General features: G+C 39.9%; 2 protein-coding genes across 2 annotated transcripts in view; both read left to right on the top strand.

Moving 5' to 3' along the window:
* The window catches only part of sntg2 (syntrophin, gamma 2), a 115,347-nt gene extending 103,792 nt beyond the window's left edge, over window positions 1-11,555 (top strand). Inside the window, exons 16-17 of the mRNA XM_056240520.1 lie at window positions 9,651-9,761; window positions 10,762-11,555. Of these exons, the coding sequence (XP_056096495.1) occupies window positions 9,651-9,761; window positions 10,762-10,893 (243 nt within the window). The 3' untranslated portion in view covers window positions 10,894-11,555. The remainder of the gene's footprint in view (window positions 1-9,650; window positions 9,762-10,761) is intronic.
* A 3,849-nt stretch (window positions 11,556-15,404) lies between these two features.
* The window catches only part of tpo (thyroid peroxidase), a 48,244-nt gene continuing 43,499 nt past the window's right edge, over window positions 15,405-20,149 (top strand). The window contains exons 1-3 of the mRNA XM_056240562.1: window positions 15,405-15,474; window positions 17,433-17,514; window positions 17,611-17,774. Of these exons, the coding sequence (XP_056096537.1) occupies window positions 15,405-15,474; window positions 17,433-17,514; window positions 17,611-17,774 (316 nt within the window). The remainder of the gene's footprint in view (window positions 15,475-17,432; window positions 17,515-17,610; window positions 17,775-20,149) is intronic.

Below are 20,149 nucleotides of genomic sequence, written 5' to 3'. Positions count from 1 at the left end.
AGCCCTCACTGAGATAACACACACTACACAACCCTCACTGAGATAACACACACTGCACAACCCTCACTGAGATAACACACACTACACAACCCTCACTGAGATAACACACACTACACAACCCTCACTGAGATAACACACACTACACAACCCTCACTGAGATAACACACACTGTCACTCAGAACACACTGAGATAACACACACTACACAACCCTCACTGAGATAACACACACTACACAACCCTCACTGAGATAACACACACTGTCACTCAGAACACACTGAGATAACACACACTGCACAACCCTCACTGAGATAACACACACTGCACAACCCTCACTGAGATAACACACACTGCACAACCCTCACTGAGATAACACACACTGCACAACCCTCACTGAGATAACACACACTGCACAACCCTCACTGAGATAACACACACTGCACAACCCTCACTGAGATAACACACACTGCACAACCCTCACTGAGATAACACACACTACACAACCCTCACTGAGATAACACACACTGCACAACCCTCACTGAGATAACACACACTGCACAACCCTCACTGAGATAACACACACTACACAACCCTCACTGAGATAACACACACTACACAACCCTCACTGAGATAACACACACTACACAACCCTCACTGAGATAACACACACTACACAACCCTCACTGAGATAACACACACTGCACAACCCTCACTGAGATAACACACACTACACAACCCTCACTGAGATAACACACACTGTCACTCAGAACACACTGAGATAACACACACTACACAACCCTCACTGAGATAACACACACTACACAACCCTCACTGAGATAACACACACTGTCACTCAGAACACACTGAGATAACACACATTGCACAACCCTCACTGAGATAACACACACTGCACAGCCCTCACTGAGATAACACACACTGCACAACCCTCACTGAGATAACACACACTGCACAGCCCTCACTGAGATAACACACACTGCACAACCCTCACTGAGATAACACACACTACACAACCCTCACTGAGATAACACACACTGCACAACCCTCACTGAGATAACACACACTGCACAACCCTCACTGAGATAACACACACTACACAACCCTCACTGAGATAACACACACTACACAACCCTCACTGAGATAACACACACTGCACAACCCTCACTGAGATAACACACACTGCACAACCCTCACTGAGATAACACACACTGCACAACCCTCACTGAGATAACACACACTGCACAACCCTCACTGAGATAACACACACTGCACAACCCTCACTGAGATAACACACACTGCACAACCCTCACTGAGATAACACACACTGCACAACCCTCACTGAGATAACACACACTGCACAACCCTCACTGAGATAACACACACTGCACAACCCTCACTGAGATAACACACACTGCACAACCCTCACTGAGATAACACACACTGCACAACCCTCACTGAGATAACACACACTGCACAACCCTCACTGAGATAACACACACTGCACAACCCTCACTGAGATAACACACACTGCACAACCCTCACTGAGATAACACACACTGCACAACCCTCACTGAGATAACACACACTGCACAACCCTCACTGAGATAACACACACTGCACAACCCTCACTGAGATAACACACACTGCACAACCCTCACTGAGATAACACACACTGCACAACCCTCACTGAGATAACACACACTGCACAACCCTCACTGAGATAACACACACTGCACAACCCTCACTGAGATAACACACACTGCACAACCCTCACTGAGATAACACACACTGCACAACCCTCACTGAGATAACACACACTGCACAACCCTCACTGAGATAACACACACTGCACAACCCTCACTGAGATAACACACACTGCACAGCCCTCACTGAGATAACACACACTACACAGCCCTCACTGAGATAACACACACTGCACAACCCTCACTGAGATAACACACACTGTCACTCAGAACACACTGAGATAACACACACTGCACAGCCCTCACTGAGATAACACACACTACACAGCCCTCACTGAGATAACACACACTGCACAACCCTCACTGAGATAACACACACTGTCACTCAGAACACACTGAGATAACACACACTGCACAGCCCTCACTGAGATAACACACACTACACAGCCCTCACTGAGATAACACACACTGCACAACCCTCACTGAGATAACACACACTGCACAACCCTCACTGAGATAACACACACTGCACAGCCCTCACTGAGATAACACACACTGCACAACCCTCACTGAGATAACACACACTGCACAGCCCTCACTGAGATAACACACACTGCACAACCCTCACTGAGATAACACACACTGCACAGCCCTCACTGAGATAACACACACTGCACAACCCTCACTGAGATAACACACACTGCACAACCCTCACTGAGATAACACACACTGCACAACCCTCACTGAGATAACACACACTGCACAACCCTCACTGAGATAACACACACTCCACAACCCTCACTGAGATAACACACACTGCACAACCCTCACTGAGATAACACACACTGTCACTCAGAACACACTGAGATAACACACACTGCACAGCCCTCACTGAGATAACACACACTACACAGCCCTCACTGAGATAACACACACTGCACAACCCTCACTGAGATAACACACACTCCACAACCCTCACTGAGATAACACACACTGCACAACCCTCACTGAGATAACACACACTGCACAACCCTCACTGAGATAACACACACTGTCACTCAGAACACACTGAGATAACACACACTGCACAACCCTCACTGAGATAACACACACTACACAACCCTCACTGAGATAACACACACTACACAACCCTCACTGAGATAACACACACTACACAACCCTCACTGAGATAACACACACTACACAACCCTCACTGAGATAACACACACTGCACAACCCTCACTGAGATAACACACACTACACAACCCTCACTGAGATAACACACACTGTCACTCAGAACACACTGAGATAACACACACTACACAACCCTCACTGAGATAACACACACTACACAACCCTCACTGAGATAACACACACTGTCACTCAGAACACACTGAGATAACACACACTGCACAACCCTCACTGAGATAACACACACTGCACAGCCCTCACTGAGATAACACACACTGCACAACCCTCACTGAGATAACACACACTGCACAGCCCTCACTGAGATAACACACACTACACAACCCTCACTGAGATAACACACACTGCACAACCCTCACTGAGATAACACACACTGCACAACCCTCACTGAGATAACACACACTACACAACCCTCACTGAGATAACACACACTACACAACCCTCACTGAGATAACACACACTGCACAACCCTCACTGAGATAACACACACTGCACAACCCTCACTGAGATAACACACACTGCACAACCCTCACTGAGATAACACACACTGCACAACCCTCACTGAGATAACACACACTGCACAACCCTCACTGAGATAACACACACTGCACAACCCTCACTGAGATAACACACACTGCACAACCCTCACTGAGATAACACACACTGCACAGCCCTCACTAAGATAACACACACTGTCACTCAGAACACACTGAGATAACACACACTGCACAGCCCTCACTGAGATAACACACACTACACAGCCCTCACTGAGATAACACACACTGCACAACCCTCACTGAGATAACACACACTGTCACTCAGAACACACTGAGATAACACACACTGCACAGCCCTCACTGAGATAACACACACTACACAGCCCTCACTGAGATAACACACACTGCACAACCCTCACTGAGATAACACACACTGCACAACCCTCACTGAGATAACACACACTGTCACTCAGAACACACTGAGATAACACACACTGCACAACCCTCACTGAGATAACACACACTACACAACCCTCACTGAGATAACACACACTACACAACCCTCACTGAGATAACACACACTACACAACCCTCACTGAGATAACACACACTACACAACCCTCACTGAGATAACACACACTGCACAACCCTCACTGAGATAACACACACTACACAACCCTCACTGAGATAACACACACTGTCACTCAGAACACACTGAGATAACACACACTACACAACCCTCACTGAGATAACACACACTACACAACCCTCACTGAGATAACACACACTGTCACTCAGAACACACTGAGATAACACACACTGCACAACCCTCACTGAGATAACACACACTGCACAGCCCTCACTGAGATAACACACACTGCACAACCCTCACTGAGATAACACACACTGCACAGCCCTCACTGAGATAACACACACTACACAACCCTCACTGAGATAACACACACTGCACAACCCTCACTGAGATAACACACACTGCACAACCCTCACTGAGATAACACACACTACACAACCCTCACTGAGATAACACACACTACACAACCCTCACTGAGATAACACACACTGCACAACCCTCACTGAGATAACACACACTGCACAACCCTCACTGAGATAACACACACTGCACAACCCTCACTGAGATAACACACACTGCACAACCCTCACTGAGATAACACACACTGCACAACCCTCACTGAGATAACACACACTGCACAACCCTCACTGAGATAACACACACTGCACAACCCTCACTGAGATAACACACACTGCACAGCCCTCACGGAGATAACACACACTGTCACTCAGAACACACTGAGATAACACACACTGCACAGCCCTCACTGAGATAACACACACTACACAGCCCTCACTGAGATAACACACACTGCACAGCCCTCACTGAGATAACACACACTACACAACCCTCACTGAGATAACACACACTGCACAACCCTCACTGAGATAACACACACTACACAACCCTCACTGAGATAACACACACTACACAACCCTCACTGAGATAACACACACTGCACAACCCTCACTGAGATAACACACACTACACAACCCTCACTGAGATAACACACACTACACAACCCTCACTGAGATAACACACACTACACAACCCTCACTGAGATAACACACACTACACAACCCTCACTGAGATAACACACACTGCACAACCCTCACTGAGATAACACACACTACACAACCCTCACTGAGATAACACACACTGTCACTCAGAACACACTGAGATAACACACACTACACAACCCTCACTGAGATAACACACACTACACAACCCTCACTGAGATAACACACACTGTCACTCAGAACACACTGAGATAACACACACTGCACAACCCTCACTGAGATAACACACACTGCACAGCCCTCACTGAGATAACACACACTGCACAACCCTCACTGAGATAACACACACTGCACAGCCCTCACTGAGATAACACACACTACACAACCCTCACTGAGATAACACACACTGCACAACCCTCACTGAGATAACACACACTGCACAACCCTCACTGAGATAACACACACTACACAACCCTCACTGAGATAACACACACTACACAACCCTCACTGAGATAACACACACTGCACAACCCTCACTGAGATAACACACACTGCACAACCCTCACTGAGATAACACACACTGCACAACCCTCACTGAGATAACACACACTGCACAACCCTCACTGAGATAACACACACTGCACAACCCTCACTGAGATAACACACACTGCACAACCCTCACTGAGATAACACACACTGCACAACCCTCACTGAGATAACACACACTGCACAGCCCTCACGGAGATAACACACACTGTCACTCAGAACACACTGAGATAACACACACTGCACAGCCCTCACTGAGATAACACACACTACACAGCCCTCACTGAGATAACACACACTGTCACTCAGAACACACTGAGATAACACACACTGCACAGCCCTCACTGAGATAACACACACTACACAACCCTCACTGAGATAACACACACTACACAACCCTCACTGAGATAACACACACTGCACAACCCTCACTGAGATAACACACACTGCACAACCCTCACTGAGATAACACACACTGCACAACCCTCACTGAGATAACACACACTGCACAACCCTCACTGAGATAACACACACTGCACAACCCTCACTGAGATAACACACACTGCACAACCCTCACTGAGATAACACACACTGCACAACCCTCACTGAGATAACACACACTGCACAGCCCTCACTGAGATAACACACACTGTCACTCAGAACACACTGAGATAACACACACTGCACAGCCCTCACTGAGATAACACACACTACACAGCCCTCACTGAGATAACACACACTGCACAGCCCTCACTGAGATAACACACACTACACAGCCCTCACTGAGATAACACACACTGCACAACCCTTACTGAGATAACACACACTGCACAACCCTCACTGAGATAACACACACTCCACAACCCTCACTGAGATAACACACACTGCACAACCCTCACTGAGATAACACACACTGTCACTCAGAACACACTGAGATAACACACACTGCACAGCCCTCACTGAGATAACACACACTACACAGCCCTCACTGAGATAACACACACTGCACAACCCTCACTGAGATAACACACACTGTCACTCAGAACACACTGAGATAACACACACTGCACAACCCTCACTGAGATAACACACACTGCACAACCCTCACTGAGATAACACACACTGCACAACCCTCACTGAGATAACACACACTGCACAGCCCTCACTGAGATAACACACACTGCACAACCCTCACTGAGATAACACACACTGCACAACCCTCACTGAGATAACACACACTGCACAACCCTCACTGAGATAACACACACTGCACAACCCTCACTGAGATAACACACACTGCACAACCCTCACTGAGATAACACACACTGCACAACCCTCACTGAGATAACACACACTGCACAACCCTCACTGAGATAACACACACTGCACAACCCTCACTGAGATAACACACACTGCACAGCCCTCACTGAGATAACACACACTGCACAACCCTCACTGAGATAACACACACTGCACAACCCTCACTGAGATAACACACACTGCACAACCCTCACTGAGATAACACACACTGCACAACCCTCACTGAGATAACACACACTGCACAGCCCTCACTGAGATAACACACACTGCACAACCCTCACTGAGATAACACACACTGCACAACCCTCACTGAGATAACACACACTACACAACCCTCACTGAGATAACACACACTGCACAACCCTCACTGAGATAACACACACTGCACAACCCTCACTGAGATAACACACACTGCACAACCCTCACTGAGATAACACACACTGCACAACCCTCACTGAGATAACACACACTGCACAACCCTCACTGAGATAACACACACTGCACAGCCCTCACTGAGATAACACACACTGCACAACCCTCACTGAGATAACACACACTGCACAACCCTCACTGAGATAACACACACTGCACAACCCTCACTGAGATAACACACACTGCACAACCCTCACTGAGATAACACACACTGCACAACCCTCACTGAGATAACACACACTGCACAACCCTCACTGAGATAACACACACTACACAACCCTCACTGAGATAACACACACTGCACAGCCCTCACTGAGATAACACACACTGCACAACCCTCACTGAGATAACACACACTGCACAACCCTCACTGAGATAACACACACTGCACAGCCCTCACTGAGATAACACACACTACACAACCCTCACTGAGATAACACACACTGCACAGCCCTCACTGAGATAACACACACTGCACAACCCTCACTGAGATAACACACACTGCACAGCCCTCACTGAGATAACACACACTGCACAACCCTCACTGAGATAACACACACTGCACAACCCTCACTGAGATAACACACACTGCACAACCCTCACTGAGATAACACACACTACACAACCCTCACTGAGATAACACACACTGCACAACCCTCACTGAGATAACACACACTGCACAACCCTCACTGAGATAACACACACTGCACAACCCTCACTGAGATAACACACACTGCACAACCCTCACTGAGATAACACACACTGCACAGCCCTCACTGAGATAACACACACTGCACAACCCTCACTGAGATAACACACACTGCACAACCCTCACTGAGATAACACACACTCCACAACCCTCACTGAGATAACACACACTGCACAGCCCTCACTGAGATAACACACACTGCACAACCCTCACTGAGATAACACACACTACACAGCCCTCACTGAGATAACACACACTACACAACCCTCACTGAGATAACACACACTGCACAGCCCTCACTGAGATAACACACACTGCACAACCCTCACTGAGATAACACACACTGCACAACCCTCACTGAGATAACACACACTACACAACCCTCACTGAGATAACACACACTGCACAACCCTCACTGAGATAACACACACTACACAACCCTCACTGAGATAACACACACTGCACAACCCTCACTGAGATAACACACACTACACAACCCTCACTGAGATAACACACACTGCACAACCCTCACTGAGATAACACACACTGCACAACCCTCACTGAGATAACACACACTGTCACTCAGAACACACTGAGAGGAAAAACACTAGCATCAAACACCAATACAGAAAATACTAACTTTTCATCTTTACAGTTTGAACAATTTCAGTGACTTCATACAAAGTAGGCTAATTTTTTCTTCAAAGAAAAGAGTGACATTCTTTCACATGATTTATTTACATTTTTAGAACATACAAATTCTTCAAGGTAAATGAAAATTATCAGTTTGCTTCAATAGTCTGTAGTAATTTACGTAATTACAGTAATGAGAGAAAAAAAAATGATCGTGATTTTAACGGTAAAAGACTGTAAAAATCTAATGGTACATTTCATGTAATTTTACTGTAAAATACTGTTAAATTTACAGTTTTTGAAAGTGAAAAGAACAACTCATTGTATAATTTACAGTGAAAAACATATATTGACATTCCCACAATTCCCTGCGTGACACTTTGCATTTGATGTATTTTTGTTGAAATAACTGTTTCTTCGAAAATCGAAATGATTATTAATTATGATATGTTTGTGTTATCTAAAGGCTTAGATGGTGTAACCTTAAGGTTCCAAAAGTTTTTTTTTAAATGTCTCTTTTATGCTCACCAAAGCTGCATTTATTTGATTACAAATACAGTAAAAACAGTAATATTGTGAAATATTATTACAATTTAAAATAGCTATTCTCTATGTAAATATATAGTAAAGTGTAATTTATTCCTGTGATCAAAGCTGAATTTTCAGCATCATTACTCCAGTCTTCAGTGTCACATGATCCTTCAGAAATCACTCTAATATGATGATTTGATGATCAAGAAACATTTATTGTTATTATTATTATCAATGTTGAAAACAGAAACCGTCATACATTTATTTTAGGATTCTTTTATGAATATGAAGTTCTAAAAGAACAGCATTTATTTGAAATATAATATTTTGTAACATTATAAATGTCTTTACTGTCACTTTTGATCAGTATGTATATTTGACATGTTTATAAATCTATATGAGTCGTCTGCTCCGCTTGATATTTCTCAAATGCGTTTCCACAGAAAACCATCTGGAAATACAAATTCTCCCAGCTGAAGGGTTCATCGGATGACGGCAAGACACGAGTGAAGCTTTTGTTCCAGAATTCAGAGAATAAACAGATCGAAATGAAGGTCAGAATGTGTTTACATGTGAATATTAGCACGGAACGTACATTTATGCTGTATAACAATATAATGTTAATAATATTTATCGGGTTTAAAATATATACTGTTCTGAAATTGTTCATAATAGAAAGGATTACGTTTAATAACTGAAATAATATGCAGGAAAAATCGATTTTTATTAAATCGAAACTTTAGATGTGTTTTTTGTTGAATATCAAATTTGATACATCAGGTTTTTGTGGCTCATAATATATAGTATGATATAGTGATAATATGGCGGGAAAAGCAGCTAAATGTTATTGAGAGACTCAAACTGAGCAAAAATATGAAATTTGGTGCAGATGCTGATATTTATATGGACAAAAACTGAGATGAAATTCTGACGCTTGTAATGCATATCAATGAGATTTTATAACATTATAACAGACTACTGACATAAAATGCATATATCGTCGCTCTATATCTGCCAATAATCAGATGATATTTAAATGCTTAGATTTATGATCAAAGCTCTAGTTTTAAAATATATTATACATACAATGATGATTGAGAGATGAACAAATAAACCTTCCTCAAAAGCCTGATGATGATCATATTTGAGACTCACATTTGAACATGATTTTTCTATAAAATGATTCATGGATAATCAAGTAAACTGAAGTTGCTTCAGTCCAGTAAGTGTTGATCTTGAAATATCAGGAACAATATTAAAGTTATTCTTACGTTGACTTGATAAAAATCAGTGCAGATTTCACAGGAAAAAGACGAAGCTGAAGGTGGACGTTTGTACAGTGACACTAAAAGACTTTTCTGTGCTTTTGTATTTAATAAACCATTGCTCTGCCGTGACAGATGTTGACTTGAAAGAGAAAACTGCACTCTCATGTGAAAGCTGACATGGGGAATTGCGTGGAAGCGCTTGCATAGACTAAGTTTGAGGCCTTATAGATTTGTTATGTATTGATATCAGCGAGAATCACCCTGTTGACGGTGTGTTTTCCAACAGGAGCTGGAGTTCGCCAATCTGACGGCTGTCCTTCATTGCATTCACTCGTTCATCGCTGCTAAAGTGGCCACGGTGGATCCCGTCTTCGTCAACAGTCAAAGTCTCACGCAGAAGTACATGTGCAACAGCTAGAAACATCTGTACAACCTCGTCTGGTTCTCCGATTTTATGCACAATATCTATCAATATATCTAGTTCTTGTTATTTTTGTACGAATCTTCTAAATTCAGAACGACGTTTAAGGAACACTTTGAGTAGATGATATTTTGACATGCATTGAGTTATGATTTCTTTCCTACTAATATGATCAATCATGTGCTTAACCTGAACTCATATTGATTATGTAGCAAAGCAGATGTTGATATACGGCATTATAAGTTGATGCATGAACTGCATTTGACAATTTTACAGGGCAAAACGGGTGAAACTTTCAGCTGTAAAATCAACCAAACTTTGGCCAATATATGAACTTTGTGTTCTTTTGCCCTATTGTTCTTTATTCAATGCCTCAAACCTCTTAATTTAGCACAAAGCATAATAGCAAGTCATATATGATTTTAATGTAAATTCTGATAGTTCTCTGCATTTGAATGAAAGTGCTGCCTATGTTGAAATGAATTTGATATGTGTTGATATGAAGTAGTGGTTTGATTAACAGTATTAGACGGTCTTGCCAGCCACTGTCCTTGAAAAGTGAGATTTTCTAAGAATCAAAGTCCCTGATCTGCTGTTCTATTTAGTTTGATGTTATTCCAGTTCTTTTCCAAATAAAGGAATGATTAGTTCACTGCTGACCCATGCGGCATGATTCTTGTGTGGCTCCAGAAAATGTTTATATGTAAAAATGTGTATATACTAGTTTATGGTTAACTACATAACAAAAAACAAGTAAATAAATCTATATAACTATATTCACATATTTAACTAAATAATATACAATCTGTCTGTCTGTCTATCTATATCTATATATCTCTCTATCTATCTGTATCTATCTATTTATCTCTATCTATCTATCTATCTATCTATCTATCTGTCTGTCTGTCTGTCTGTCTGTCTTTTTTCTTCCTGTTTTTTGCCAAGGTCAAATTGACATTACAATAATTTGAAGGTAAAATACTAATTTACATTTATTTATATAACCCTCAACAGGTGCAGTATATAAATCTGAAAATATAGTTCATTTCATTATAGAACTATACACTTTTATTACTACATCTTTTCAAATTTTAAATAGAGCCTAAATTACATGATTAATTTGTTTGTTTGCCTGGGTCAAATTAATCCCAAACAGAGTAACATATTTAAATAATTATGAGGGGGAATAATTGGTTAATTTCACAATAACTATTATTTTTTACACATGCAATCAGTCATGAAGAATAATTGAACATGAAGGATAATTACCATTATACCACAACACACGTGGTGAATAAATGATTGTCGGTTCGTTTAATTGGCAGTTTAAAACCTGGGAATCATAAACATTAAATGGCATACTGTATAGTAGGCTACATGCAGCAGTTTTGATAGATGATAAACGGACTTAAAATCGTTTTAAAATGTGTGATTGTCTAGAAATTATGAAAGCGTGTCTGTAAACAAATGATGATGATGGTGTGTCAAAAACCTCAGAAATCAGACAGTGAAGCTGTCCGTTATGTAATCCTCTTATTGTCACGTACTTCACCGACTCTATGAAGAACAACAGGCCTCGTCTGAAGCGCTCGGGCTCGAGTCAGCTCCAGAGGCCGAGGAATAAACATCTCGAGTGATGAAGGAGAAAACATCTCGAGTCGAGTGATGAAGGAGTGTTGGAAACACGTCATTCCTCGATGTCCACTCTGTAGGGCTCTTGAATCGCATGAAGAGCTTCAGGAGCCACAACCTTACGTCAGATGATCTGGTGTTTTTGTTTCTGTCAGGAGTCATTGACGCCAGTCGCTGAAAGTGTTGATCTGTACATGAATATTAGAACTGTTTAAACATCATTGAGCTGTTTTGAGCCAGTTATTAGTGGTGTTTACTAAGGTAAGCATATTAATATTGCTCGCTCATGTTTACTTCGAAATCAAATCCAGTCAGCGAAATCCACACGATCAGAGTTTGGAAGTGAGTTCTGTGTGAGCTTTATTGCTGCACTATAAACAATACATAATGCACCATTTTGCCCACACTAATTCGCTAATATGTCCGCAGTTCGCACCTTTAGTGTTAGTGATTTCAACAAAATGACAGGGAGAAACCACCTAGAAAGCACTCAGAAAAGTCATAAAAAATGCATGCATATTGAGGCGGTGTGTGTCGCTGCACTCATGTATTCTTCAGACAATGTAATTGTAATCTATCCAGGGGCGTAATTTGTGGGGGGGATGGGGGGGATATAACCCCCCCAATTTTTAAATCTATGCATTACAACCCCCCCATTATTTATACCATGAACACAATATCAGGAGGCATACCCAAACTTCAACCCCCCCAATGTTCAAACCAAATCTACGCCCTTGAATCTATCACTTATATTTATGATATTGTTATAGGCTATGTGACATGAATTCTCATAAATGAATGATTTAAAATCTTTTTACAGCCTTTTAGATGATTATACTTAGTACAAATGACATCAGATCAAGTGCAGTTACTCCCAATGAAGCCTTGTTATTAATCTAGATTAATGACTTGACTTACTTTAATTATGGATCATTGTCCAGCCAAAGATCTTCTTTCAGAATTGACTATTCAAATGAGTTATGCCAAAAGCATCAGGTCATTCCTCAACTACCACAGTCATACAGCTCAAATAATTTGTTGAGTAGATTGAAAAGAGTTCACAGATGGACATTTCCCTGAAAATGAGATGATCATGGGTCATTTATTGGAATATTCCAGCCATAAATGAAAATACCGTTTGTAAATGATGACCGAATCTGGTCTGTTTTAGGTGAACTATTCCACTAAGGCTGTGAAATGTCATGTTTGAAATCAGTGTACAAAGCAAGCTTTTGCAGATAATGATGATTTCCAAGTCCTGACAGATGCTTGACATGAGCTTGTGTTGTGTTTAAAGAGGGCCACTCCAGCGACACGCTTCATGAAGCAAGAGCCTTGAAAAGCAAAGAGTTTTGTTGGAATCAGCAGAGTTTGACTGTTCACAGTCAGTGAGCAAAACCCCATACAGACGTGAACACAGGGGAGAGTGAACACAGCCGACTGGAAAAACACACACAACCTCGCAGAGACCAGAGGTAGGAACTCGAGATATCATTACAAAAACAGATGTTTATGTTTTAGACTGAAGACTCTTCTGCTTGCCATTTATTTGATCAAAAATACAGTGAAATATTATTACAATTTAAAACAGCTGTTTTTTTGCAGTCACACTGAAAGATTTCCTGAAAACATTATTAGTAGATCTACACAACCTTTCAAAAGTTTGGGGTCGGTAAGATTATTTAATGTTTTTGAAAGCCGTCTCTTCTGCTCACCATGGCTGCATTTATTTGATCACAAAAACAGTAAAATATATTTTAAAAATAATAATTTTAAATAGCTGTTTTCTATGTGAATATATGTTAAACTGTAATTTATTCCTGTGATCAAAGCTGAATTTTCAGCATCATTACTCCAGTCTTCAGTGTCACATGATCCTTCAGAAATCACTCTAATATGATAATTTGATGCTCAAGAAACATTTATGATTATTATCAATGTTATATTATTATCAACAGTTGTGCTGATTCAGATTTCTGTGGAAACCCCCTGATTCATACATTAAGTTTGATGAATATAAACTTTGATGGACAGAAGGTTTTAACAGAACAACATTTATTTGAAATATAATATTTTGTAACATTATGATGAAACTTCATGATCAATTCAATGAGTCCTTCTTTCAAAAAATCTAAATCTATACACGTGTGCACATGTTACAGTGATGTATCACCAATTTATTCGTTTAATTTAATTTTAAATAAATGGTATACTTTTTGTTAGCAGTCAGGAAATGTCTGGATCATACAGTAAAAAAAAAAAACTTAAAAAAAAGGAAATGTTTATGCTGCCTTAACATTTTACGTTTAGTCAACTCAAATATACAATGTGTCACTTACTACAACTTCACATTCAAGTTAACTAAACTTAACATTTTAGGCAGAAAGAACACCAACTTTTTTAAGTTGAAACAATTGTATATGTGCATAATAGTATTTGTTGTGCTAAGTTTAATTGTTGCTGAAAAAATCTGCTAATTCCAATGGATTTATAATGATGATATGCAAATGACAAACAATGGCTGATATGTACAGAAAATAACTGGAATGTTACACTTTTGACACAATTTTCTATTTTAATTTTTAATTATTTCTCAAAATTAACTAATTCTTTATGCTTTTGGGGCAAGACATGACTTGAAGATTTCTTCTTGAAATGTATATATACTTCAGTAATAAAATGCATTTCATAGTTCATATAATTCTATTGTTTATTTAGATCACTTTTAGTGGCGTATAGACATAATAAAAAGTGTTTAATCATTCTGTGATGAGTGTATTTATACACTTTGAACAGCTTTTACTGTCTTAAGACATCTATTGCCTTATTTTCAGTTAATTAAAAGCATTTTTCTTTTCTTCCAGGTCAGAGAGAGCATGGCTGGCGTTCTGATGTGTTTAACCTCTCTCATGATGTGCTGCAATCTGAGCACAGATTCATCTCCGCGTATGTGGCGTCTTTCACATATACAGTTCAGCATCTTAGACCTCTATAAATAAAATGTTCTGTAACATATGCACGCCAGTCCCGATGTTGATGATTTTGTGGGTAATTGCCGTTCTTTCACAACAAGTTCTGTAGCAACTAAGCAAAGACTTTCGAATGGGATTCGGTGGCAATTACCAGAACTCAACACAGAGTCTTATTCTTACAGCCAGCTGGAGACAGATTCATTACGGGTTATTTTGTACCTGCTGACATTTAGTTTAGACCCAATGTTCCAACCACATCTGGTACCTGACATCTGGAGCCAAATTTCTGTAATGACATCTCCTGTGGTGGCCCTTGGGATATTTCCCAAGAAATTGCAGGTCTCGACACGTATAACAGGAAGGTCAGGTGCCGAGCGGGACAGCATTGTTATGTTACCGTCTTGTAAAAGTAGATGGGTTGTTGGTTAGTATTAGAAAGCATGTTGTATAATGTCTGATTCTCTCCCAGTGGGGAATGCCGTCTTTCCGAGTCTGAATTATCTCACACAGCGGTCTGGATTTTGGGCTTCAGACGCGTCTCATGGTGTGTTTGTGCTGGTTTGGCCCCACAGGAAGAGCGTGGCTTTGATGCGCTTGTGCGGGCCGCATAATCAGAGCTGACATTGGGACGTTTCTCAAAAAAAACACAGCGTTCTTTAACTAGGCACGAATGCCAAGACGTCAAATTATGGCCCGTATTCATAAGCCCACCCTAGAGACATTACATTAATGTAAAACCTGAGTGAATCTGAATATTCCACATTTCATTTTCATATCACTGAAGGACATGAGCAGTCTAATTAAATTTTCAACACTAACACTTTTTATCTGCAATGACAATGTGGATTTCTGGGAGGATTTTTCTTGACGTCTGTATAATACAGACACAGCCTCGTGTAACAACTGCAACATAATAAAAAAGCACCAAGTGAAATATAATAATCTGGCAAGATACTCTCAAAGTCATCTATATCTCATATTTTTAGTAACATTAATAGAACGTTCCTTCAAAGTGATCTGGTCTTTAATAATGTTCTCAAAACATGTTCTCATGGAATGTTTTAGTTGGACGCTTGTCTAACATTTTTTAAATGTTACTTCTTGGAATTTAGAATGTTCAGAGAACATTTAAATGTAACAGTCTCATAATGTTTGCAGAATGGAATGTTCCCTTAACAATCGTTCTATAACCAAGAAGAAAAGTTTATTTTTTTGTAACACTTTAATTAAAATCTTTATATATAATGCATTATAAAGTTATTCATAATACAGTATACTTTATAATTAGGGGTGTAACGATACCCTCATGTCACGATTCGATACATATCACGATACTGAACTCACGATTCGATACATATCACGATACTGAACTCATATTATTACGATACTCCAAGACATATGATAAAAGGTTAACAAAAAATGGACTGTTGATTAAAATGTAACTTTGTTATTACATTGTGGGTTTAAATGAATAGGCTTGGACTTGGTGCTTGTAACCAAAGGACAATGGTGACACCAGAATAAAAATATTCATGATTCTGAAGCTGAAAATACAGAATTATTTTAGACGAATATGCTTGCACTCTTTCACTGACTAGATATATTTAAAATAATGTAGGACTTTTTACTGGTAACATCAGACATTTGGCATTATCAGGACCCACAAATATTCCCCCATTGCATCATTATACATTATAATCAACATTATGTATAGTAGTTTAATGTAGTACTGACACTAAAACTCACACAGTAATTTTTATTTTGGGGGAACTATCCACAATACATATTGTTGCATTTTTGTATTGCGATATATTGTGGCACGATATATTGTTACACCCCTATTTATAATCCTTTATTAAAATGCAGATTCCTTGTTACATCTGCAATTGGTAGTTTGTGGTGTTAAGTACTTTAACTTTCTCTGAAAACTAGTGATTCCCGAGAGCTTGATTATATCTTCATTCCAAGAGAGTCTTCAGATGGTCAATGCCGCACTGAATCGAACCGCACAAGGGTAAACTACAGTCTGTAGTCATTGTTATCATCTAAACTCATTTAGTCTCTGGATATAGTGAGGAAAGATGGTGTTTCCCTGTTTTCCTCTGAGTAGCAGGTTAGATCCTCAGACGCCCCCTTCACAGATGTACAGACTCTCCAGACAGGGATCATCAGAAACACAACACATCTGCCGATCAGCCGAGGTCTTTCACATGACTTTAGGGCTTTTAAGGGAGAAGGCGAGCAGGAGACAGAGAAGATCACTGGCTGTGTCAGGTGAGGTGAGCATACGTACACCGTGTCTTGAACTCAATCTTCTTGACAATGACGTTTGCTTTTAAACCGCTGAGCCTAAAAATCCAACTTTTTACATTACATTTTGGCCATTTCTAATTATTACATTGAAAACAAATGTTGCTGCCTTACATTTTTAAGTACAATCAACTTGGATGTTTAGGTCATTTCAACTTAAAGGGTTAGTTCACCCAAAAATGAAAATTCTGTCTGTATTACTCTCCCTCATGTTGTTCCAACCCCGTAAGACCTACGTTCATCTTCGGAACACGAATTAAGATATTTTTGATGAAATCTGACAGCTGGATCACTCCTCCATACTAGTCCATAGGCTTCTTCAGGGATTGAACTTGCCGGCCTCGAAAAGTTATTAAAGACATCGTTAAAATAGTCCAAGTGACGACAGTGGCTCAATCTTAAGTTTATCAAGCGACGAGAATACTTTTTGTGCGCAAAAAAACAAAAATAACGACTTTATTTCAACTATTCATTTCCTTCTCTGTGGGCCTCGAGTCAGTTCACTAGTGTAATAGCGTAAGCTTCTGTTGTTGTACGTCACACGCATCACGCACATGACCAGCGTCGGCCAATAGTGAGCCTGCGTGTGACGTAGCTCTACGGAATCACACTACGTTAACTGACTTGAGGCCCACAGAGAAGGAAATGAATAGTTGAAATAAAGTCGTTATTTTTGTTTGTTTTTGCGCACAAAAAGTATTCTCGTCGCTTGATAAACTTCAGGTTGAGCCACTGTAGTCACTTGGACTATTTTAACGATGTCTTTAATAACTTTTCAAGGCCGGCAAGTTCAATCCCTGAAGAAGCCTATGGACTAGTATGGAGGAGTGATCCAGCTCTCAGATTTCATCAAAAATATCTTAATTCGTGTTCCGAAGATGATCGAAGGTCTTACGGGGTTGGAACAACATGAGGGAGAGTAATACAGACAGAATTTTCATTTTTGGGTGAACTAACTAACCCTTTAACCCCTTCGCTGTCACCCCCCTTTTTGAGAACTATTCAAACTTAAATGGTTGTAATTCAAGAATGCTTTGGAATATAGACCTAAGTTTGGTCTTGTTTTAAAGGAAACACTCAGCAGATTATTGCTGAAGTGAAAACACTTCAAAAAATGAAAGTATGAAAAAGTTATGGAAGTTTAAATTTACAGTAAATCAAATATACTGTACTTTTATAAAATAAAAAAATATATATTTTACAAAATATTTTTTACTCTAAAATTACTATAAAATCAAAGCTATACATCTAACCAAGTAGTGTTCCACATTTGAAGTTGATATCACAAAAATTGAAGTTCCCATGTATGTCCCACCGGGTGACATACATTCCATTGAATTTAGTTGTATACATTCTGCCTTAACAAATTAATGCATTTTTGTCCAAATATCAATTCTGTCACAAAATTTGGAACCTTGAGACTTAGACCTTTCTGACAATTTGTGTTTTGTCAAGATTAGAAAAGCTTTTGATCATAAATTATGAAATATAATAAAGCCCAAAAGGGGAGGAGCCTGATAAAATAATTTAGAGTACCATTTCTATGGTAACGCAACGTTCAATTTCAAAATGGTTTTCACAGGATGAATTCTGAGTTTGTAAGCTTTCAAATGATACCCAATTTATGATAACTACTAAAATATATGATGTAATAAAAAAAGGCGATAAAAAAAGATATTATTATATTTTAGAGGATAATATATATATATTATACTTTTTAGAGGATAATATTATATTATAATTTATCGAAAAATACTAGATTATATGTTTTATTATGAACTTTTAGCACGAAAACCAAAGTTTCAATTATTAAAGGTGTGTGCGTCAACTTTTTGTGACAAAGGTCAGAACTCCTGTTATGATGCAGATTTTTTTGAGGTGCACTCTTGTCAAAAAATCATCGGTTACTCTTCCTACATAATTTGTAGCAAAAAACAGCAGTCAAATATCTATTTAGGAGTCTTATCCCTTTCCAACCATATATAGTTTGTCATAATTAGATTAGGATTTAATAGTAATATAGCGAGGTAAATTTAGGCGGGACGGTGACAGTTAAATGGCATTGACTTGAGTTGAATCTTGTATAGCTTATAATTTTTTTAAAAAATTGCTTAACATATTTTGATGAGTATTGTAAAAACATGTTGTCATAATTTATTGATCATATGATTTTCCACAGTGTGTGAGGGACTTGTCCCATTCAGTGTCTGATTATGATTTTGTAAATCACATTAGATAACAGAAGTAAGGTTAGTAAAAGCTCTAGGAGCATTTGAGCCCAGATGACACTTGATCTAATGTAATGACATTTTTACGTGTGAATGAAGTGTCTAGACCCT

The sequence above is a fragment of the Rhinichthys klamathensis genome, unplaced genomic scaffold (assembly GCF_029890125.1).
Source record: "Rhinichthys klamathensis goyatoka isolate OS25496 unplaced genomic scaffold, OSU_Roscu_1.1 h1tg000603l_1, whole genome shotgun sequence".
Taxonomy (NCBI): domain Eukaryota; kingdom Metazoa; phylum Chordata; class Actinopteri; order Cypriniformes; family Leuciscidae; genus Rhinichthys; species Rhinichthys klamathensis.
This window is presented reverse-complemented; position numbering and strand designations above follow the sequence as displayed.